We start from the raw sequence: 25185 nt of genomic DNA on the forward strand, positions 1-25185 counted from the left end.
ATATAAAAAGAATTAGAGTAAAACAACGACAACCATGGGAGGCGTTTGCCGAAGTCCACCACCTAACCTTCTTCCTTTTTGTAACTGCCGTTGATTGTACGGCGACTCAGTTGGCCCCCACTGGAGATCGCCTTCACCGCCCGATGCACGAAGCTCCTGCATAAAGGGCACTCGGATACCTTTTTGATTGGCAAATGGATCACTTTGAGAGCAAAATATCTTCAAAGGAGAATTGTATTTAACACCATATCTTTTGGGTTTATTATACTCTCGTATTTTGTTGATAATGCCCAACAGATGTGGTAGTTAATAACTTCTTAGGGAAATTGATTAAAAGTACTATGTACTTCACTCTTATTTTTTTTATGTACATATATTTCTTATTAGTTTAAGATTAATTTAAATTAAATTTAATAACACATAGAGAAGGAGAATCATATTTAAATTGAAGTCTATCTCCAAAGAATCAAATTTAATTAAAACTTAATTATATCTATTATAATTATAAAAAGAGAAATGTTAATCGAAAAAAAAAACGTGTAATACTGAAGTTGGCACACGTATCAAATCTTTTTGATTAAAATATCTTTTATTAATGTAATACGATTTTCGAATCGGTATCGAAAAATTAGTATAAAATTTAGAAACCGGCTATTATAGCCGTTAGATAAAAAAATATAAAATTTAGAGAGATATCGAAGTATTTGCCATTTTATAATAGTTTAGAGTACATAATGAATGATATAAAAAGTTTAGGGATTAGTTTGATTTTAGGGATATTGAGAAAGGGTTATAACTTATCTTTGATTATATATATATATATATAATAACTATCTATTGAGAGGAGGCCCCGTAAATAATAGTCTTAGAACGTAGTGACTCGTGTGACAAGTAAACCGTTTCGGACTCGGGACTCACGCCCAACTTGATCCGCTCCAACCCATCTCGAACGAGACCCTCATGTACCGCACGCATCCCTAGGGCGTTACTCTACTTTAGCAACCGCACGATGGAGCACGTGTCGATCTCTATAGGGCCTTGGAAGGAAACCTCTCCCCTCACCGAAACCGCTTTGGTAGCAATCAGTAACTCCATCCACAACCCGAAACAGCAAGGACTCCTTCTAACCAATACGATAGTGCCACGTGTCTGTCGGAGTGAGAGTCGTAAGTGGTTTAGGTCTCGTCTTATAGCGAGAAGAGGGAGGCAAGCTGTCGCCTGGCCTCTTCCCTTCCCCCCTTCTTCCCCCGATTCTCTCAAGCACATGTAAGAGCGCGAATTAAGCGATCGGATCGAACCGAGAAAAAATATTCGATTTTTACTACTTTCGTTCGATTTTAAGGTTTTTGTCCCCTTGATTTTTCTTGGATTTTTTTTTCCGATTTACTGATGAGTTCTTGGGGTTTGATCTTGGGTGCGCAGGTCGAGTGATGGGGAGTGGTATCTGATCCGCATGTTGCAGGGCCGCGGCTTTCTTGGAGATCATGATTGACCAGGAAGGAAAAGGTTAGGCTTTTGTGTGTTTGATGTTAGATCTTTGGGGTTTTTTATGCATCGGTTATGTTAAAGATCGTATTTTTGATGGTAAGATTGTTTGATCTCGGGAGTTGTGCGAGAGGAAAGTGAGAATTGTGTGGTTCGAGTACTAGATTTAGTTGGTTTCTTGAATTGGGATACTTTTGTCCTGGATCAGTGTTAGAAGGCACTGCTGTGAGAGATTTCAGTGGGTTTTCTCTTTGAGATTGTTCTTTTATGGTATATCTGGGTGTTTGGAACCTTTAGAAGGATGGGACTCAAGTTCGTGTGTCGCATCCTTTGTGATTCTTCTTAGATTTCTCTACAATTTTGGCCAGCGGATGATTGTTCAAGTTGTACATAATGTTCTTGTGGTGGATTTGAAAGTATTTGATTCTTCTAGTGAAAAATTAGGAAATTTGGAGTATGGATAGTCTTGTCAAAAGTTTGGGATTCATTAACATGTAATTCTGGATGCTTCTCAATCTACAATGTGGTTCCTTGTGTAATGTGCTCGTTGACACATGATTAGACAACCTAGTTGCTGAGGAAAATACGTATTGTGAATCCCTGAGTAAGATTAATGTCTCTCATGGTATATTTCAATATAGAAGATGATACTAGGGATCAATATTTGTTTATAAATTCTCCTGGCAGATGGTTAAAACCAGGTGCCCTCATTGATATGCTTGAATTTGGAATTTGAATCCATGTGTCATCATTAGCAGCATTGTAAAAATGTTGCCTGGCAGAATCACTGTCAGATGAGAAATATGTTTTTCTTCAATTTTATTCTGAAGTTCATTAATTTAACTCTTTGGTCGATGGAAACTGCAATATTGACAATTCTATGATATCACTCATGAAGTTGAAGAATGATAGGATGCTACTGGAGAAAACACTTGGACACAGTGAAATACTATATGTGAATCTGGATTATATCTATTTCTATTTTTCTTGCATACCTAGTATTTTGTAGTTGTGTACAATTTCCTTCCTTCTAATCTCATGAAATGTTTTACTAGTGAGATCAGATTTCTTATTGTTACTCTCAGAATGGAGAAATGTGCTATAACATAGTAATTCTACAGTTAACAGTGAGGTCATTTCCTGAAAACACGAGGTCATCTCTTTGAGATTGTCTACAAGAGCAGTTGCTCTTGGTTTCAATTTTATCCTTTTTCAATTGTCAAATTTTCATCTTCTCAATTAACAAAAAACTTGAACGCATGTGTTGGCCTATACATAGTGATAGGAACTTGCAATTTTTTCCCCTTCACTGGTACCTCCTTATTGTACTGGTTGTCTTTGTTCAGCTTGGTTGACCTGCCAGAATGTCATTCACTTTCAACATAGTTTACCTGCTTCTTCTGTGGTCCTGTTAATATTTTTCCTTTTTTTCCTTATGTAAATTGTAATGCAGTAGAAAGTCACCGCTATTGAATTCTTGGGTTATATTCTATGCCTGTCTGTAAATCCTCTCCAAGCGTATGCAATTTGACCTTCTAAGTTTACTTTGATTCATATATAAATTATAGGGATAATTTTCTATTCACATTCTGAACTATACCATCTTCCACAATGATTTATTGAACTATTTTTTGGTATACAAGAACCTCATGAATTATCAAAAATATCTCACCCCTTTAACGTTGTAGACGAAATCAAGGAAATGACCAAATTGTCTCTTCATTTTGGTCAACATAAAATTCTCCCTTGAGTTGCACATGCATATGAGAGATAAATATGTTATAATTTTGTTATATAATTATCATATGATAATTTATATGTGGAAATAATTAATATAAACCTAATGGAAGAGATGAGGTGAGGTATGTTTGATAGTTCAGAAGGTGATTATAGAAAATGATGATAGTTCAAGAGGTGAAAAAAAAATTATCCTTAGAATACGCTGATGTTCTTCAGTTTTATTTTCTTTATTGCGTCTCTTTGTCATACTATTTTACGTCAGTTTGGTAACTTTTGCAATCTTTGTGATGGAGTTATATTGATGTGAACTGTACATTCATGCTCTTAACATTTAACTAGCTGAAGCACCCTTGCATGTCTACTATATATTTTCCATGAGATCAAGTGCTAAGGGTGATTTGGCAATTCCAAGAACTGGCTCTATTACATGGCTAGAGAACAGATGCTTTTCTGATAATTTCTTCATTATGAGGTGTCATTTAATGTCAATGCTAAGAATGCATGCAATGATGCATTCTATAAGATGTAATATGTGTGAATATTAAATCGACAGATCCCAAGTGAAGATTTTGTATTATGATCTTCATTCGATTTGCCATTTCTTATATCATATTATTGGATGCAGAGAAAATGCAAGGAGACCGTGAGGCATCCCTAGGATGCCTTAAGACAAATTCTTCTCAGTTAATTTCTCAAGAAAGTCGGAATGCCATTAAAGGATTTCCTGAGGGCAAAGATGAAAAACTTGTCCATTCAGGTGATACTATCAAATCAGACAACTCGATGATCTCGGAGGTTTCTGCACCTCCAAATCAAGGCTATAGTAGGCCCTTCTACCGCCAAGAAGTTTTCCCATGGCCCTATTTTTATCCTGATAATCAAATGCTGTGGCCAAGCTATCCACATGCCTTTGAGAACAATTTTTATCCAATGAATCGGGATTATAATTTTCCTATCGACAACAGAGCTCAATATGTACCATTGAAGATGCTCTCTCAATGTCATCCCTATGATGTGCAACTTCAAGAATTTCACTATTTTGTGGTTATTGACTTTGAAGCAACCTGTGACAAGGACAGGAACCTACATCCGCAAGAGATAATTGAATTTCCATCCGTTTTAGTTAATAGCGCTACTGGACAACTGGAAGCCTCTTTTCAAACATATGTTCGTCCTGTCTACAATCAATCACTGACTGACTTTTGCAAGGAACTCACTGGCATCCAGCAGATTCAGGTTGTTATGATATACCTATCAAGTTTCATATTTGGTCTACTATATGATGTGGAGTAATAAGTATTGAGGTTTGTCACATTCTAGTAATGACTGTCCTTTTCAAACTAATTATTTTTCAGCACTACAGTTTTTACTCTGGCATTTTGATTCAATAGGAGAAACAACAAAGATGTTTGTAAGATAGTGATTTTCACCTTTTAAACTGACTATAAAGTTGTGGACCAGGTTTTCCTGCAAATGAATTTTAGGAATTTAACCTGAGTTTTGAGTTAGAATGTAGTCTCACTAACTCTAAAGATACTGGGCTGATGGAATTACCTCTTGCCAAACCACACTATATTCAGTTCATTGCCCATTGGCCACTGATCAATTGCATGGGCTGGCTAAAACAGGATTCTGCTAAATTTAACATGCTAAGTGTTCTCACCAGTTATATAGGTTATGAGATAATCCAAATTTTGGTGCTATCTTGATTGTGAAACAGAATCCAAAATACATGATGATTGCCTTTCTTTAACTTCCTAGAAAATTAGAATGCTTCTGCAGGAACACTTTCTCACAAATTGCAACTTTGAATGAGTTCATGCAGGATTTTGTTTCAATTTGACCTCTCTTGTGAGAAACATTAAAAGATAAGCTTTAAGGATGCCTACTGCAGCCTTCAAGTATTATTCAGACTACGATGAAACCAACAATGTAACTTATATCTCTGAAAAAGTGTCAAACCAGCTTTGCTGTGTCTATTTGTCCTAAAGAGTACAGAAATTTAGTGGAACTGCACAATACAGAGCTTGCATCAGAGGATTCATGTAGCTGGCCCCAGTTTATGGGGGGATATAAAGCCTTGTCATTGTTGCATTCTTAGCAGTATGTCAATAATATTCTCTCTTGCAGAGGCTCTCATCACTACTTATAGGTCCTTAGAAGAATGTTGATTATTAAAATTTAAAATATGTTGCTCCCAAGCATAGTTGATAAAAGATCCATCTATAGAATAATCTCCATGCTTCTTTTTAAGTTTTCTCTTCTATCGTATTGACCTTTGTTAACAAGATTGCAACCTCACGGTAGTTGACATTCTCTTCAATGGTTAAGGGACAATGATATTTGTCATGTCTAGTGGATTCATTTCTCTATAAGAAAAGAAACCGGTGCTTTAAATTATTAAATTAGGCCACTTACTTTTTCAAAAATGAAACAAGATTGGCTTCCCATAGATCTGTGAATAGTTTTTCCAAATCAGCTGGCATATTTCACAAATTTTACTACCATCATACCAAAATTAGCTTCTAACCATCCACAAACTTCAACACTATCTTGTTTTGTAAAGGGCTTGCCACTGCATGAGGCTCCTTTAAATGTGTGGTATGGTAAGGGCATGATATAGGCAGTCCTTGCACCATTATTGGAGAGATTGTTTCCATGGTGCCTTCCTGTCACACAACTGACACCATTTTTTTAGTGTTAACTTATTTAGTCACTTCACCTTTCTATATGAAGATGAATAAATTTTCAATCAGGGCTTATTCTTTTAGGTCTCGTTTACTTTAGGAATAATATAAATTTCAGAATATATATTCCTCTTTGTTATTCCCAAAATAAGTTTTTTATCTCAGGAATAACTATTTTCATATTTACTTGGGTTCACTTATGCTCTAGAATAGATAATTACATTTGACGTGATATAAAGTGAAATAAAATATAGGAAAATTGTGTTTTTTTATATGAAAGTTCCATAAATATGTTTTGATTTGATATAAAGTAGGTTGAGGAGAAAGATATCGAGATTAAATTAGTGATTGATTTAGTGTGTGATGCGAGATGTAATTTTGATGAATAGTATTTGTACTCTAAAATGATGTTATTATGATGTTTATTTGTTATTCCGGAATAAGGAGTTATATTTCAGAATAAGAAAAAAGTTATTCCTAGAGCGAATGAGGTTTTCTTTTTTTGGTTGATTACCTTTAGATGGTTTTGGCTTCACTTCGGTGTGCCTCTTCCTATGTATTTCACATGTTAATATTATTTTGATGGTTGTTGGCAGCTTGGCGCTCTTGTTTGATGCTAGTTTAGAGTGTCAAACATTTTAAACAATCTGATTGCTTGCAAGAAAAATTAATTGTTATACTTGCTTTTTTGGGTTTATGTTTTTACATTTGTAATTAATATTTCTTACCATCCATTTATCTCACTGGTTAATAGGATTAAGCTGCTATTTTGGATCTTAGCATATTTTCATCTTTATCGCAGAATAAATCTCTTCTAGTTGTTTGGATTTAATAATTCTGGGTTTGATCTTTATTTCCACTCAATATTGGCTTAATCTAGTGACATATAGAACTAAACTTATAATCTAGTTTAAATGCTTTGTGAGACAAATGTCCATGACTGCAAGTTAAATTAGCTTTTATATGTCCATCTTGTCAAGTTCGAGCTGAATAAATTTTAGGTCAACATTGTAGACCTAGAAAGATGCAAAATTTTTGTTGTTAACCTATTATGGCCTCAGGCCTCTTTAGGTTTGGTTTGTGCTTAGTCTAAAATTTAGAGGTTTAATCTTAGTTTTCTTATTTATTTTGTTCAATTTGCTTGGGTTGGAGAGAAGCTTGGAGTTCTGAGATCCTTGCTAGAAAGATGTACTTGTAACTAATGATGGTCGCGCCACTATCGGCATGGCATGGCACGCCCCGCTGTGCCAGTGGCACACCTCTGCGTGCCAGTGGCACGTATTTAAAATATTTTTAATAAACTTTTTAGGATTTTTAAAGATATTTTTCGATCTTCGATATGTCAATCTTTAGTTTTTGGTTTAAATATATGTATTGTTTAAAACCTATATTATAATGTTTTATCTTTAGATTATTTTTGTAAATGATATATTCTATTAAAGATAAAGCAACAGTTAAATATAAATATTATTCAACACATACTATGATTGAAGACATTCATTAAAACTAATATTAATGATTGAACACTTCATAATATAATTGAACATATAATATTAATCTTAATAGTTTAATAATTAAAATTAATATCTAGTTGGACATAAAATAACGAGGAGAATCAAATACTTCATATGTCAGCATAAGAATAACACGAGAATGTTGCATTAAATACTGTCGATATTCTTCAAAACTCATTCACTGATAGTATTGCTCGTTATAATGTCTCACATAGTCTTCATACAAATAGAAATTTTATAATTTTCTTATGATTTGATATGAATATTGAACATGCACGGGAATGAACGACACTGGTACTGGCACAGACACAGACACACCATAAACATATGCACATTATAGATACAGAGTATAATAATAGTGTTCTAGCTCTGATGGGTGATTGATATGATAATAATTATGATGAATTCATATCATTTTGTGAGTGCACCTCTCCTAATGTCTAGCTACTTACAGACTCAAGTCCTCTGTAAAAGAATACCTTTTTGAGAAGGTTGTGTAACAGGGACGTATGTCTCATCTTTATTATCGCCGGTACTAGACTTAGTCTCGTTATTATCACGATCACTATCACTATCATCATTATTATCATCTCTAGTCTCATTATTATTAATTTTATTTAAGCCTTTTAAATGATCAATTGATTAGTTGACTTTATATTGACTGATGAAAATAGAAAAAATTAAAAAAATACCTCTCCACATAACACAATGACTGGCACGAGACTGTGCCGAACGGCACATAGTTGTACCATCTTGGCACGGCACCCGTGCCGATTGGCACTTGCTAGCACGAGGTGTGCTGACCAGCACAACCATCTATGCTGGTAACTCAATTTAAGTCCCACAGGTCACACTCATGGGTTAAAGGCATGATACATTAGAGTATGGTTGTTCCTTATGGTTCGTAGAAGGCAAATATGGCTAATTATGTTGTATTATCACGATCACGATCACTATCACCATTATCATCATTATTATCTCTAGTCTCATTATCATCAATTTTATTTAAGCCTTCTAAATGATTAATTGATCAGTTGATTTAATAATGACCGATAAAAATAGAAAAAATTAAAAAAAATTGCCTCCATATAGCACAATGACTAGCACGGGGTTGTGTTGAACAGCACACAGTTGTGCCATCCTGGCATGGCACCCGTGCCTGTTGGCACGGGGGTGTGCTACTGGCCCTGTGCCAAGTGTCGTGCAATTACTGGCATGGGGCATGCCGACCGGCACAGCCATCATGCTTGTAACTCAATTTAAGTCCCACAGGCCACACTCATGGGTCAAAGGCACGATAGATTAGAGTATGGTTGTTCCTTATGGTTTGTAGAAGGCAAATACTGCTAATTATGGTGTATTCTGTGCAGCCACAAGACATTTTTCACTAGAGTATCGAGCTTATTGTGGTATTTGATAGGAACATGCCTAGAATATGATAGCATCCATGCTTCCAAAATTAAATTGTTTTGGTTATATAAGTAGGTTTTCTTATAAAACATGTATAAGTGTTTGATGGCCATAGTGAAACAAAGATAACACAGTTGTTCTGTTTTGGTATGCCTGCGCATGCAAATCATGTTATGCTGATATTGAGGACGCTTACACTTTCAACATACTCTATATAAGGGCATGCCAAAAATGTCAGGTACTCCTGTCCTTGCAAGTGAGTTTCAAAGCATCGACCAGCTCATCTCAATTCCTTCGACAGTGAAATTCCTGCTAGAAATAATGGATACATAGTCATGTAGGAATGTAAAACAATATACCTTCTAAGGCTTGTTTATGTAGCATAACCACAAAATAGGGATGGGGCTGTTGTGCTTGGTTGCATGCCAGCAAGAGATCAAGGAAGACCAAATAGAACTATTGAAGGGTTTGTAAGTTAAGTTCTATAAAAGTTTGGATGGTTGAACCTAGATATATACATATGCTATATGCACTACTGCACTGCCAGTTTTAGAGAAAGGTAAGAATGTTGCACAAGCTAATAACTCTTTAGGTTTTGTTGTGGCACCTCGTCTCTTTTGGATGATGATAATATATAATGCAATAATGTGCATTTTTTTTCTTCTTTTTGTCAAGTATCCTGCAGTATATTGTATTTTCTTTATGTTGAAGGATAAGTAGCATTATGATGTTTCTTGTTGCTTTATCACCTCAGTGATAGTGCAAGACAAGTCTTAATATAAACGATTCAAACCACGATTATGCAGTACTTAAGTTAGGATGTTGTTTTGCTTTATTGTTTTACTTCTTTACAAGCACTTGATGTAATAAACTTGACGATAAGGAGCTGTATGAATCACCACTATATGTGATGGAATTTTATATGATTAATCTCGAAGGATTTTTATTTAAGTCAGAACTTATGCTTTAGTAGATTAGACTTGCATTCATGGCAATGCAATTTTTTGGAAGTGGACATCAAAGTGAAGATAGAAGTTGGGATTAATGAGTAAGAGTTAAAACTGTGGTTTTTTTTTCTTTTCTTGAAAGTAAATATTCTATAGAGGATTTTATCATAGATCCAAAGGATAATTGTAATGAGGCCAATTATATTGTAATTTATATGGTCTCTTATTGGGCTTTATCTTCCACTTATTTAGTATTTGATTGTTGTTTTTTTCTGGTACACTTTAGTACATTTCAGTTGGCTTTCTTAATGTTCTGTTCTTTAAAGTTGCTTTGGGGCTTTTGTTGACTGGATTAGGTATGTGTTTTGTATCTGGGTCGGTTCAGATCTATTAATAAACCTGTGGGGAGGTAGTAAGAGGACACGATAACAGAGAATTTTGCACTAATCATAGATGGAGGAAAAAAATCCACATAATAGACCCAAATATATGGGGCTAAAACTTAGGTTGCTTTTGTCATCAATGCTTATCAACAGATTCAAAACAATCTAGTGTTACTAGCTTCAGTTTCGTTTGAAGAATGCTATTTATTTTGACAAAGCCCTGTGTCAACTTGTAAAGTACTCTTCTTTTGCTTATTATTCTTTTGTTTATGCAGTTCTCACTTCCTTTCTGCTTATTCTTGGCAGATATAGTCGATTAGTTGTTGTTTATGATTTCATGCTGATTAGTTAGTTTGCATTCCTTCGCTATTGCATATTTGGCACATATTAGTTCGAGTCTAATTGCAATCTTGTCAGTGTCCACGCTATGAAGAAAACGGGATTTCAATTTTTTTTCCTCTTTCTGTAGTAGTCTTTTGTAGCATACTGACGACAGGAAAGCATTTACAGACAGGAAAGCATTTACATATTATTTCATGTACTTCCAGGTTAACAGAGGCGTCCCTCTAAGTGAAGCTCTTCTTATGCATGATAAGTGGTTGGAAGACAAAGGAATAAAACACACAAATTTTGCTGTGGTTACATGGGGTGATTGGGATTGTCGTACAATGTTGGACTCAGAATGCAGAATCAAAAGGATTAGAAAACCTCCCTACTTTAATAGGTAAGTGTTCTTTTATCTTTTCTATCTTCGTTTGGTGTTAGTGTGTCATGAAATTTATTTGTGGTTGTCACCAATTAGGTGTTGTTCTTTACATGTTGCATGTAGAGAGTCTCTTCTGTAATTGGTCTGGTTAGATCCTACATCTGAATGTGATCATATGATATCCAGCCCCTTAATTTGGTCCATCTCTGGCTTATCTCAGATAATAGTGCTATAATGGCATAGTTCTCCAGAAGGGAGGTCAATTTGCTGCTTCATAGTGTTCAGGTTCAATTGATTCAACCTTCCTATGTTGCAATAATTATTGCTGTTAGATGAGCAGTTGACCTTGGACTTTCTTGGCCAGCAGCTTCATTTCCTATCTAAGTTCACCGGATCATTTCTCACTTAAGCATCTGTTAGCTGTCCTATTTAAAGAACATCTGGTTATGCTAATTTTTCTTCTCAATGGTGAGCAGATGGATCAACTTAAAGGTCCCTTTCCAGAAGGCGTTCAGCATCAGGTGCGGTCTTAAAGATGCAGTTCAGCAGGCTGGTCTGGTATGGGAGGGTCGTCCCCACTGTGGCCTTGACGACGCCCGCAACACTGCCCGACTCCTTGTTCTCCTGATGCATCGGGGTGTCAAATTTGTCATCACCAATTCATTGATGAGTCAATCCACCAACTGTCCAGTAACATACCAATCACCACCTGACTTTTCTTTGGACCCCAACCAGCAGCCACCGAAGCAGAATGGGCCTCCTGTCCAATTTCATCCATTTATGGATCCCACAGGAAAGGAGAGCCACATGTACTGCTTCTGTGGGGTGCTGAGCAGCCGCTGCGTGGTTCGCAAGCCTGGGCCTACCCAAGGCAGATGCTTCTTTGGGTGTGGCAATTGGACAGCTGCTAGGCGAGCCGTCTGTAACTATTTCGTGTGGGCGTGTCCCTGAAGGAACAAAGTTTGATTTTTCTGCTATCTGCAAATGAGTCATTCGCCTAGAAAGCTAAGAGATGAGTAATCAAAAACTTGAAGTCGTAGGTGCGTGCGTGGTCGTGCTTCGTATATATATGTGTAACTAGAGCTCTTTGCTCATATGCCAGTGGAAGGTTTCTAGGTAGTATCTAACCTGTGATACTGACTTCTGTTGATAGAAGAGAATGGGGATCAGATGCTACTTAGGATACTTTTTCTCTAAATAATCTTAAGTTATGGACTCTTTTAACATTCCCTAATGGAACTCTGTTGGAGGACTTGCTTTCGTGCAATTATATTTGCTGCTTAAATGAAATGATTGGTTTGAGTTGTCGTGAACTGGATTTTTGATGCTTAACCTATGTGGATCGTCGAGTCAGCTGAATGTTTTTCAGTTATCATGTTAATCATGTTTTTGGTCTCCGTATAAAAGATGTAAAGCCAAAGAAATATACTATATCTGTCTGAAAAATCTAAATTAATGTTTAAATCTGTTGACCCAAGTATATTGCAGATGTGCAAGTTTGGACTTGCCTTATCAAGTAGGAGCCTCGTTTTCTTAGAATGCCTTATTTGATCTTTGCCTTCTTTTTATTTTAGTAGAGACAGCAGGAGCTATTCAATCCCTATTTGATGTATAAAAGTTGAAAGAGTGCTTCCATAATATAAATGTGTGAAATGATATCTGCAGAGCAATCTTTTCAAAATAATAACGATGCCGTCGTATGATTTAATAGAGTAGAGAAGTCTCTTTGTATAATAATTAGTTTATTTATGATTCTTCGATCAATAGTAATCCTTGCTCAGTAAATATCAATTCCTCTTAAATATTATTGAAAACTATAAACACAGATGATTTCAACAATTCTGAAAGTTTCTGTGATTTTTTCTGATAGAATTCAGTAGTTCTCATCTTCATTTTTTCACCTTGCATGACTTATTTTTCATTCATCTTTTTGAATTTTGGTGAGAAGAATGGGTCATTTGTCTTGTTGATTTACTCCATGCTAAATCCCTGGTTGCATGTTTCTGTACCAATTTGTTCTCCTGATTGGAATATAAATTAAGCGTAATCGTCATAATCCATTTATTACATTCAGGAAAAAATATAACCAAGCAACAAATAGCTGAAGTTTTGGAAAATACAAATACACACAGTAAAATTATCTCTAATGCATCTCCAATATTTCATATATAAAAGTTTCATAACTTAATTAGTAGCATTGATGGATGATACTGGAAAGTAGCATAAATAGTTGGATTCTAGCAAATCAAGCCATTGTACAGCAGTGAAGATAGCTCAGAAACTTCTGTTTTTTCTGCATAAAATGAGAAATAAAAGTTAGAAAACATCACTATTAAGGCAATAAGTTGTTGTTTTTATAATGGAGGCTCTGCATCAACCATTGCAGTATGAAGATTGCAAAGGTGCTATATGTATATCTTGCTCAGAGAATTTATATATCTTTATGAAAGGAACCAAGTCTTGCTGACAAACTTGCACTAATATTTTCAGTAGTTCTCATCGACTGGATGTACCATGAGAAAAAGTTTCTAAGTCTTTCAGACTTGCATACCTGCCCATATGAGATGGATGAGTAAATTATGTGTTATACTCGAGATGAAGAAGAAAATAGTTTCTCCTTCTTGCTTAGGCCTCAAACCAATGTAGGCTTTATATTCAAACACATAAAATAGGTTCTTAAAAAGAATTACTTAAATCAACCATCATTTCAATCTTTTGTCTGACTTTCTCCTCTTCTTATTCTCTTCTTATGCCACCGCTAAACCGATCTACAGTAAAACATCATATTTTTCTGAACCAATTTAAACTACTTCACTCGAGTTTAAAAAATAAAAGTGCCCAACGAGATTTAGAGTTAAACTACGAGGTATTATAATGCATGAAATTGAAGAAAGAAAAATAAATAAATAACACAAGCAGTGCAGTAGATAGAAGATGAAATTATTTGATGAACAGAAACAACGACGACAACATTTACCGTCACGCGATTATCTCCACGTCGCCGATGTGCCATGGCTTTCGCTTCATTACCGACGGTCGATCGCCGCACTTCTCTCTTCTGCTGCTTCCTATTTGCACGAACCCGCGAGAAGATCCTGGAATAATCCGGTGCACCTCTCTTCTGATCCCAACCTCCAAACTGAGGAACAGACTTCCAGCCATTTTTCTGGGGATGAACCCAAACAAGAAGTAAAGAAAAGATCAAGAAGTTGGCACATTTTGAACGTAAATTTTGAGGAGTTTTTTATTCTTCTTCATAGACATCCTATGAAAAATGATAACTGATAACAATGTGTGTTAACCTGTGAGTTGATTAAAACCCAACAAAGTGACGGAAGAAGTTTGCACGGCAAAGAAACGAAACGAAATTAATCCAATTAGTTTGTTTGTAAATTACCTCTTTGTGGCTCTCCATGGTTGGATTCATGACAATCCTCATGCAAGTATATATGGAGCTGCTAAATTAATGGATATAGGGTGGGGGTTTAATTTTCTCCCCATCTTCTATGGAGACCCACTTCTCTCTCATCTCTAGTTTTTCTTTTCTGTTTCTTTTTCTATTTATGGTTCTTTTAAATTAGACCAAAATTATCCAAACTAATATAATTGTATTTTCGTCAAAAATACTTGGTCTCTTTCTATACAAAATATTGACCAGATTGGCAGCTATGTTAGCTTTTCTAAAACCGTAAGAAAAAGATGTAGAGAAAAAGAAGAAGAAGAAGATAATTGTCTCTTTGTCTCTCTTTCACAATAGCCTCCGCTGATAATTAGCCGATTGGAGATGTTAATGTTAGATTTGCACCTAATGAAGTCCATAATCCAGTTTACACTGCCCTTTTACTTTGTCAAAGGATTAGAGATTTGACTGTTTTCTGCATCATCTCATTTGATATAAAAAAAGAAGAAGAAGAGAAAATGTGGGCTTGTTGTTTGAGCAGTACGAGTGGGAGAAACAATTGTGTCAAGAGTCTGATTTTGGTTTGAGCATTGGGTTGCCTACTAAAAGTTAGCCTGCAAATTAGTTTCAATCTCTCAGATATCATAGATTTTATACAGACTGCTGCATTGTCTAATTTCTTATTTTAATGGTAGATAACAAACAGAACTGCTGAAATTTATCCGAGCTGGGGAGTCAAGGGAAACATACCAATTCACCTATGAAAAGGAATCCTAGTTGTATTGCCAATTGCCAATAGCTAGTTATGGATCATATCATTATCATTTTTCTAAGTATTTATGTCTCATCTGGCCAACAAATTTTCCATTGTGATGCAGTTGGTGGCTCTCTTGATTCTCATAGTTAATCCTGTACTTTTTCTTCTTTACGTGGTATATAGGGGTGTCTGATAGAGTTGCATAATAAGACATTCATTGCTTTAAATCTGATGGATGTTCAGATGTAGTTGGATCTTTATGATCATTTCAATGAGATCAAATATACAAACACATTAGAAAATAAAATCTTTTTAGTACATATCACCAGGATATTGATGCTCCTCAATGCAGGTAAAAAGAAACACCAATTTGTTATCAATATAAAGCATTTGAAATTAACAGCCATGTAATATTTCTTAATCAGCACATTGTGCCAAAGGATGAAGGAAATTTTAAGTACATGGATTGTTCCTGACATACTTATGAAGAAAATGAAAATTATATCGCTATAACAGTTTATTGGCTTGCAGGTCCTGTCTCTCTGAATAGGCGACCTAGTATCAACCATATATTCAGATGGCAGTAGTAGAAACAAAATACAGTTGGAAATTTGTGCCTATTGAGACTATTCAATATGTTGGGATGGAGGAATCGGCTTTGAGAGCGTATGCGTGAATTCCCCCTGATACATTGAAAACGCTGTTGAATCCCTGCAGGATATAAGGAACATTACTTACGAAGTTTATTTGGTAAGTCATACTGCGCATTATTATTATTTTTTCAGTGCATATACAAAGCTAAATTCAATTGGATAAACAAAAAAAATAAATGTGGAGAATTAGCCAAACTCGAAGCATTTATAACTGCAAACATGCCATACCACAACAGAATGCTAGCAAGAGTTTAATTATCTTATAATCCATATTAGCTGTCAAAAAAGTCATAAAGTACAGATTTCTTGTTCTTGATAACTATACAGTTTGTACGCCCACTTACAGGTCAATGGAAGTCAAGATTTTGTCAACAGTTTGGCTTATTTTCATGTGAGATATTTAACTCTGATCACAGAGCATACAATTTTCTGAAAATGAAGGGATGCAACACAGAAATGGACTTACTTTATCCTACCTTCATCTTTTGAACAGATGCATAAATCTCAAAAGAATTTTCATGCCCAAAACTGTAGGGCTGTCGATCCTTCCCAAGTTTAGAAATATAGGTTTTATGAAATCCAAAATTAGTATTTATAAAACAGAATTACCTGTGTTTGCAACCATTTAGCAACTTGCATCGATCGTACACCATGGTGACACTGGTAAAAGTAAATCAATACACATATAGTCAGGATGCAGATGAAAGGATGCAAGTAGATTACATGCCAACCTCCAATAAAATCTTATTATACTTGCTGTACCACTTAGACCATGGAGAATAAAAATGGTAGAAAGTTGAGATAATACGTAAAAAAAAAAAATAGATCATTCAGCAAGGTCATCTTCTGTGTTTGATTGATGAGGAATATTTTGCTTAACCAAATCCCTGCTACTCTCCATATGAAGTGGAGGTAACATTAATAATAAGACTAAAGAAAAATAAAAGAGTGAGAAAAGTTTCTTTGAAACTATCTACTTACCAAGACGTATGTGTCCTTCTTAGGATCAAACTCATCCATTATAACAGATCCCCATGTTCCAAATTGACGGAGAGGAAGAACTTTAAAACCTGGCAGAGAAGCTTGAGCTCTACCATGCAAAAAGAAAACATAAATCGATAAGCATAATACAGGGTAAGAAACAAACTTTAATGTTATAAGAATGTGCATTTTAAATTACGAAGAATTTCCACTTCAGATTGAGCATCATTAAAACATTTAGTATAGTTAGATAAGGGAAAAATCAAATCTAGACGATAATGCACCAAATTCTAGTTGTGGTGCAGTATTACTTTAAAGTTGCCAATGAAGACAGCAGAATAAAGGATGATTGGGAAATTCAAAAGAATACCTTTTCCTACTAGAAAAGTAAACCAACACAGCCAGGATAACAGATTCAAGGACAAGTTGGGTCCAGTCTGTATAAGAAAAGAAGGCTTACACTTCCTCAGGCTCCCGGACATCAATCAATTGAGCTTCCTCAACGAAACATGGATCTTGCAATTTCAAGTGAAGCTCTTCTGGTTCAATATCTTGTAGTATGGATTCTTCCCTGGTATTATAGAGTATTAGATAAAAGATTCATAGTGGACACTATATTCATGGTGGCCGATTTTGAATGTTTACAATCAAAATATGGAATAATGATTCTCTACCTCTCAGAAAGCACTTGCAAGAGATGCCATCCGAATTTAGTCTTGCAACGGACAACTTTATTCAAAGGTGCACTAAATGCAGCTTCCTCAAATTCTGGCACCTAATCAAATATCAAGAAATTCTAACTCATCAGTTGCTTTGGTTTTTCCCACATTCTATTTTCATAACTGTAAGACAATGAATTGTAGTTTTAAACCACTTATGACATAGTATGGCACTTGTTCTGAAGATATGACTAATAAGAATTATACAAAATCACATAACAAACCTGTGATAACTTAAAATATATAAGAAATCTCAAAAAGCCATGCCTAAACAGTCCTTTGTATATTACAAAATGATTAATGGATTCCAGAAAGCATAGTCACTATATATTTCTGTACGGATTATAATAATGTATAATTACTAATTGCAACATACCGTTTGGCCTCTTCGAATCCACCCAAGCATACCACCATTTTCCTTAGACGGACAAATAGAATATTCCACAGCCAAATCACTTAAATCAATTTCTGGGAAAATCAAGTAATCTGTAAGATATTTATCAGTATCCTATATATATGAGCATGAGCAGCCTGAGAAAAGAACCATTTTATGAATTTAAACATGTGTAATTATTAAAACTTAGTTATAAACATGTATGCAGCATATAGGTGTTATCTTGTCGGCGCTCAGTAACAACACAGCAGCTAGAAATTTCTGTTTTAAAAAGTTAATTTCGCACTTCCTGACATATGTTCCATGCAAATTCTCCCACTGCTATATGAAAAGCACATTGTCTCAAGCATAAAAAATGGTTGTAACATTACTGGATTTAGATTAAGTTTTATATTCTCAAGAAACACCAAAAGCAATTTTATCCCCAATCTAATCCTCCCTTACTCTCCTCCCTGACATTCATGCTTCCCACCTATATTTACTCTCTCTGCCTCATCTCCTATCCGTTTTAAGTGACAGACCTAGTCACAGAATGTTTGTATAGATAGATGTTGACAATGAGAAGATTAATGAACTAAACTTTCTCAGTTGGCCCTCACTTTCTTTTCAAGATATTCTTTGAATATATGCCGGCATATCTATATGCCTAAACACCTGCAAGTTTTCTTCAGAAAATTAGTGCCCCTTTAATTATTGAATACTTGCATTAACATAGTGGGACATTCATAACAATGTCATTGGAAATGGAAAGCCATAATAAACAGAAGAAGTAAATTTACTGGAAATAATATATTTTTAACCAAACAAACCTCCTGAGATGCGTTGCTGAAGTTCCACCAAAAGCTTAAGATTATCTTCACCGACAAGCAAATGCTGAACTAATACTTCTTTACCCTCTCTTCCACTACTTCCAGAACTAAACATAACTATACACAGAATAACAATTCAATCAAACATCACGACAGACATGATTTCTAGAGCAGTTCCATGAATCAAATCAACTAAAAAGCAAAATCCAACTGACAGAGAAAAATTACCGAGAAATTTCCAACCGCCCAAATTGTATGAGAAAACACAAAAACAAAAAGGTAACTCATTTATGGGCCAGGAAAGGCTCCTCAGGGTGGAAAGCACCAACCTTTTCGTTGAAGCCTGGGGTTGCGCACCATGGATGGAATCCACCTCAAGAAAGGGGAAGAAGAAGAGGATGGCGAAGAGACGGTTGAGTTAAGAGAGGGAAACAAAGGTGGCGCCTTGGCGAGTGAGCTGGGGAAGTGGGGATTGAAGGAGGAGAGAGCAGGAATTCTAAGGTTGGAGAAGAAGAAAGTGGGAGAAGAGAGGGAGGGGAAGTGGACTGCTCTAAACATGCCTTTCGCTATATCTTTTAGCTATCAGATCTCTATTGTTTCCCAAGAAAAGATTTTGTTGAGGAAAGTGGAATCTAAAAAAAAAAGGCCTTTTTGCTTTTATACCCCTGTCAAATAACATATACCTACCTCTCTAAATTCCAACTTTGCATCTACGACCTTGAAAATCTTGATTTTGTGTTCACACCCCTTCAAAGCTCTTTACTAGGCCCAAAAAGCCTGAGTTTGATAAAGCCCATGGGCTTTATCAAAATGGGTTACATGCTTAAGAGAACTACATAGTATTATTATTATACCACACACACACACACACACATATATATATATATATATATATATTTGATAGGAAAATGATATGAAAATTTTCCAACTTTGAATTCAAGTTGCCTGCAAACAGTAGGCGTTGAAAAGAGTAGATATATGGAAAGAAGAATTTGGAATCACTCTCTTTTCATAAGACTTGACAATTAAGGCATTGAATTGTTAATAGGAGAAGGGTTGAATCTGCCAACAGATTGCAGCTTGGTCTTCTTCTAACTGTCACTGTAGAAGACCAGTCCATGTTCAAATCTTGTGGGCTTAGTATCCAAACATTGTCTCTCTAGAAGGTCTAGAGATTCTATTACTTGTATCATTATCCTCTCTCTCTCTCTCTTTTTGGCCTTCTTCTTTTCTATGTGGAAGGTTTGGAAAACAACTTTTAGATGCCATTAGGGTCAATCGTCATCTCCGTGCTAAAAAAATGAGTAGATTTGAGCTCTCAAATTAATTTTCAAATTGATTCTCTTCACACAGTGTTTGTCTGTTAGGGTTCTGACCTTTTACTGAGGCTGTTAGGAGTTAAAGGATTCTCTATCAATTTGCAAGTGGAACTTATTCGCAATTAGTGGAAGATTCATAGGGGAAGCTAAACAAGGTTGAACCACTCAATGTTGACCAATATCCATCCAAATTAAACCTTTACTTTATAAGCAATCTATACTGACCAATTTCAGTTCCAACATATAACTTCCAAGTTTATGTATATTATATATATATATTTCATTTGCAATTGCTAAATTTTAATTAGCTTTGAAACAACTAACGAATCACTTTCAAAATGAACAATTTAAACTAGGTGTATTCCCCCCCTCATTGAAATCAAAATGGATCAATTTAACCACCAAATAATTCAATCACCTCATAAGACTTGGATATTTGACTGTTTCTACCATTACATTCAGACCTTATCTAGATACTTGATAGATTTTTTACTGATCCTTTGGCTGAAAGTATTGGTCTATGGATATAAAAATGTAATCCAATCCAATGAGATCTCAATAGATAATTAAAGAACATCACTATAACTTGGACATTAACTAGGAGGATTTGTGGTGGAGGAAAGTGAGTAGAAGTTGCATATATGATACATTACTTCTTTCTGCATCAAGCTAATGAAAGCTGGAGAGCAGAAATTCTAAGCTATTCTTGACAAAGAGTGGAAAAAACATGGCAAAGGCTTAAGAGTCCACTTCAACTGTCTTTGTCATGCATTCAATGCTTTTGTTTGTTTGCAGGAAGAGATATTTGACTGAGATAAAACCATCAATCTTGTTTATATTAATGGTGTTTGGCTGTAAAAGTTCAGATAAAAAATATTTTATATCCAGGACCAAAACTCCTTCTTCTTTTTAATATAATCTATATGTATTTAAGGCTAGATGAGTTTATCCATGCACCATATTGGAGTAACCTGATATTCGAGTGAGAGAGGTGTTTGATTTGATGGATAGCTTTATCCCACTAGTCGTTCCATTAGGCAGTAGCTGACATGACCTGTCTCTAGTCAGTATCTTCCTGTGGCTCTGTGCAAGCCATAATCTTCTACTGCAGTCTCACTCTACTATGAATATTTTATAGCAGGAGATATATATATATATATATATAGGAGAGAGAGAGAGAGAGAGAGAGAGAGAGAGGAGAGAGAGAGAGAGAATCCATCTTAGATTCAAACTCAGTGTCTCAAACTAAAGCTAGTGTTTGTCGTTTATTTCTAGTTCGTATAAATTACTATGCTTTAACTATTTATAATAATAAAAATTAGAGATAAGATATAGGTATTGAGATCTTTCTCTCACAAGTTGAAAGTGAAGTTATAGTAGTACTCTTTGGAGAGTTTGAATCTGAGGTGCAATTGGCAATGGTGGCCATATATACAAGTGTGCTGCCCAAGTAATTACTGACCCAATCCTAGGTACAACTTGCATGATTACTGGCCTCAATATCCAATGATCAAATTAAAAATGAGGATTTATTATGCATGTGAGAAGACTAAGTTCTTGATGCATGAATAATATATAGTTGAGTGATCATCTAGCTGGATGAACATATTTTTTATACTTATCTCTGCATTTTATGTTAGATGATGTTGAAAGTTATCAAGGTATAGAAGAAACAACATACCTACATTTATATATATATATATATATATATATATATATATATATATATATATATAGTCTATCTAGCCATTTAATTCACCTACAATATTAAAGAATTTAATAGTATTTCTATTAAATCAATACCACTAGGATACAAATTCATGAATAAGCAAACAGTATGAGACCTTTTAACTAAGTAATACCTCATTAATAATTAATTGAGATTTTCTGGACGTATTTTCTTCAAATACACAGTGTTCCTCTCTGGCATAGATCTGTACAAGTGTGAACTTAATAAGTATTTACTATCCAACGTCAGTGTGCAACCACATTTATTTAATTTGACGAACAGTCCAACTCTTGATAGATTTACAACGTTAATGCAGCATAAATACCGTCTTGTAAGACGAACGGTTATAAGATTACAAAAATTATTTCTATAGAGGATATGTTTAAGCTGGAGTTAATTTAACGGTGGTTGTTATGTATCTATCACTGGTAGCTCCATCAGTACCACCATTCCGAGCAAGATGCTCTATGCCTAATTAATGCTACATAGTAATTAAGGACGACGATGTCCAGCAATTATCAATATAATAATATATGCCCCAAACTTTGGTATAAAATTTTAATATTATATATATATATATATATATATATACCCCCGGAAACTTCCCTTTTGTTTTTATCGTTTCGTATTATAACGATGTGCTTGAGGGTCGGATACCAAAGAGATGAATGAACACGTGGAGCCGAGCCGAGCCGAGCCGAGCTGAGGGGACCAATCGCTTCTCCAGATGGCGTCAGTAGGGCTGCAGTAGCAACGTCATCGTCCGACCCAGTTTCCAGGAAGGCCACGTGGCGTCATAATTGATGTAGTGATTGCGGCCTATGGATGCCAATCTATCTATCCAGTCCACTTTCACCTTTTTGTGGGAAGGATGAAATCGACCTTAAATTACTCCCGCAAACAACGTCCCCAAGAATATGGAAGAGTTATCCTAACTGTCACATAAGAATAATAGATAAATAAATAAATAAATAGTTCCTAATATTTTGACGGCCTTCTTTTGATTTAAGGAGATTTATTTAGGATATTAGATAACGGACTACCAAACAGCGGCATACGTCATTTTCGAGCATTCTCTATCAGTCTAATATTTAAGATAAATTATGAGTTAATATATTACTTTGTTATATAAATATTTTTATATTCGAATATCAATAGGTACCATTTAAGTTTAAACTTTTTTCTCATTAAATAAACAGATTATATTTATAAATATCTTACAAATATTCTTAAATAACATGGTATCCTATTAACTTTTGAATTTTCAATCTCTCTAGAATTATTGTAATTAATACACACGATGATAAATGACATGCTATTTGTTTTTATAGAATATATAATCCGTGCTTATGTATAAGACTTTATTTAAAATAAATATAGTATTAAAAATAAGAGGCGGTGAAAATTATAGTTAGTATAATATGACGTAAACAATTACCGCATTGATGACGAGGTGGTGAAAATTATAGTTAATATAATGTGACGTAAACAATTACCGCATGGACGATGATAGGGAGAGTGAACTCAAAGGCAGCCCCTTATTTTTTTACTAAATTTTTTAATTAAAAAGAAAAAGAAGAAAATTTCTACCATCTCAAATTATTTTTGGGGACTTATAAAAAAGAAATGATTGGGTACCCATGAGATCTCCTCAAGGCACCTTCTTCCTCTCTCTTACCTCCTATTATCTCTCCATATCCATTTTAAAATCTTTCAGTTTTTCAAAAAAAAAAAAAAAAAAATTTAAAATCTTTCTTTAATTATTTTAACCACATGCTCCCATTTTTTCTCCACCTTCTTTGCCTTCCAAGAAACCACACAAGAAAAGAACTCCCCCCTCCCCCCTCCCCCCTCCCCCCTCCCCCCTCCCCCTTCTGCGATATAAATCCCCTCTCCTTTCTCTATCCATCTATATATATCCATGGGCAAATCGTCTCCTTTGGCTTCTCACGGTCCCTCTTCTTCTCCTCCTTCTCACCAACGACTCCTAGAAATGGAGAAGCTTAGCGTCCATCAGAAGAACACCAAGCAGGCAGCCAGGTCCAAGAAGAAGCACATCAAGGTGGTCTACATCTCCAACCCTATGAGGCTGACCTCCACCGCCGCCGATTTCCGTGCCACCGTGCAGAAGCTCACCGGCCGCGACTCAAACGTGGCCGAACTGCTAGCCAGCGGATCCCCGATGATCGACTCAGCTGTCAGCGGCAATTCTCCGGCGGCGGCCACTGGACCGGACTTGGGTGCGGGCCGCGGCGTGGACGGATATAGTAGCATCGGAGGGGAGACGTTTGAGATGTTTGACGAGGGTTTTGCACCTCAGTTGGTGGATAATTTCGCGGCGATGTATAATGTTTGTGAGATGTGGAAGTAATGCATTAGCTGAGGCCTTGCAGTACGTGTATATGAATTACTACTTCTTTTTTTGACCTTCATGGTATTGTATATGGTAGTAGCTAGTTTTAATGAACTACGCATGGAGCTTAGAGGTATATATATTCCTCTATCTCTTCTCTTTCATGTCTAGTTTCTGCATCACTAATCTCTCTTCTCATCACGAGCCTTTACATTGCTAAATTAGTTATCAAATAGATAGTAGTTCCTTGAAGGGCCTCTTTGGCTACTCAGTATAATTGAGCAAAACAGATGTTCTTTTTTTTTTTTTTTTTTTATCACACGAGAAGAAATTAGTGTTGAATATGTAGTTGATACTACAATTTGGAGAGGAATGTGATGAGTATTTGGTGCTGATGTTACTTTCATATTGTACACTACTTGTACAAATACAACATCTCGAAATATATCAACTAATCCAAATTCTGCCCTGAAAATATTCACCTCCTGCGTAGTAATTTAGAAGCAAAGGACAGTGGGCAACTTCTCTATTAATTTTAGAAACTTTGCAGGTTGTAACATACTTCTATCCCTTTTATTTTTTTCCCCTATTGCGTATATAAAGTTTAGGAGAATTTTAATACATCAAACCAGATGATGGCCTGTTGACATCTCTTCTAATAGAGATGATGCTAAATTAATGGATCAGAAAAGAAGAGCGAAAGGTTGTGTAAGCTTGTGATCTGCAGAGATGATTGCTTTTTTGCATCTTAATCTTATAGTAAATTTTGTCCTCAAAACAACAAACCTTGCTATAATTCCATGGATTTGGCTCACTTGAGGATTGTTAGCGGTGAACTTCATCGCCATTGCTGATTCGCTTGAATGCTAGTTGTTTTACATCTCAGCAGTTCTTTCAACATCTCCAATCAAATATTTTTTCTTCCAATCCTTACAAGAAGGGAAAGAAAAAGTCAGATGAAATATTAGGTGGAGAGATACATTCTAAGCTACCAGCAGGTTCTCGAAAGCATGAAAGTTTAAGCCAAGATAGACTATTTGGATGCATATATAATACGAATGTTATCTGCTAATCTAAAGATTAAAACATTGCTAATTAAGGTTTAACTGACAATTAGTGTTAACAGCTGGAGTAGCTCAGTTGGTTAGAGCGTGTGGCTGTTAACCACAAGGTCGAAGGTTCAACCCCTTCCTCTAGCG

The 25185-nt window shown here is 35.4% G+C and overlaps 2 protein-coding genes and 1 non-coding gene across 5 annotated transcripts; 2 read left to right on the forward strand and 1 right to left on the reverse strand.

The window, feature by feature from the left end:
* The first annotated feature begins 1145 nt into the window (after positions 1-1145).
* LOC140764617 (uncharacterized) lies at positions 1146-12185 on the forward strand. Of its 2 annotated transcripts, none has more exons than XM_073103275.1 (5): positions 1146-1266; positions 1423-1506; positions 3851-4461; positions 10715-10890; positions 11349-12185. In XM_073103275.1, the coding sequence occupies exons 2-5, from the start codon at positions 1485-1487 to the stop codon at positions 11821-11823; spliced, it is 1284 nt and encodes a 427-aa protein (XP_072959376.1). In that variant the 5' UTR covers positions 1146-1266; positions 1423-1484; the 3' UTR covers positions 11824-12185. The 2 variants fall into 2 exon arrangements, with proteins under 2 accessions (XP_072959376.1, XP_072959377.1); XM_073103276.1 differs by having other exon boundaries at positions 1202-1342.
* A 3191-nt stretch (positions 12186-15376) lies between these two features.
* LOC140764995 (rhodanese-like/PpiC domain-containing protein 12, chloroplastic) lies at positions 15377-19210 on the reverse strand. Of its 2 annotated transcripts, none has more exons than XM_073103897.1 (8): positions 18915-19210; positions 18586-18702; positions 17759-17868; positions 17338-17438; positions 17124-17234; positions 16664-16772; positions 16292-16342; positions 15377-15740 (listed from the first exon to the last, which is right to left on the reverse strand). In XM_073103897.1, exons 1-8 carry the CDS (start codon positions 19141-19143, stop codon positions 15660-15662), a joined length of 909 nt encoding a protein of 302 aa, XP_072959998.1. In that variant the 5' UTR covers positions 19144-19210; the 3' UTR covers positions 15377-15659. The 2 variants fall into 2 exon arrangements, with proteins under 2 accessions (XP_072959998.1, XP_072959999.1); XM_073103898.1 differs by having other exon boundaries at positions 17759-17850; positions 18915-19209.
* Positions 19211-25111: 5901 nt separating this feature from the next.
* TRNAN-GUU (transfer RNA asparagine (anticodon GUU)) lies at positions 25112-25185 on the forward strand. The gene has a single exon. It is a non-coding gene; the product is annotated as a tRNA-Asn (tRNA).

This window comes from Typha angustifolia, chromosome 8 (assembly GCF_048772165.1).
Source record: "Typha angustifolia cultivar Huaian chromosome 8, ASM4877216v1, whole genome shotgun sequence".
NCBI lineage: Eukaryota > Viridiplantae > Streptophyta > Magnoliopsida > Poales > Typhaceae > Typha > Typha angustifolia.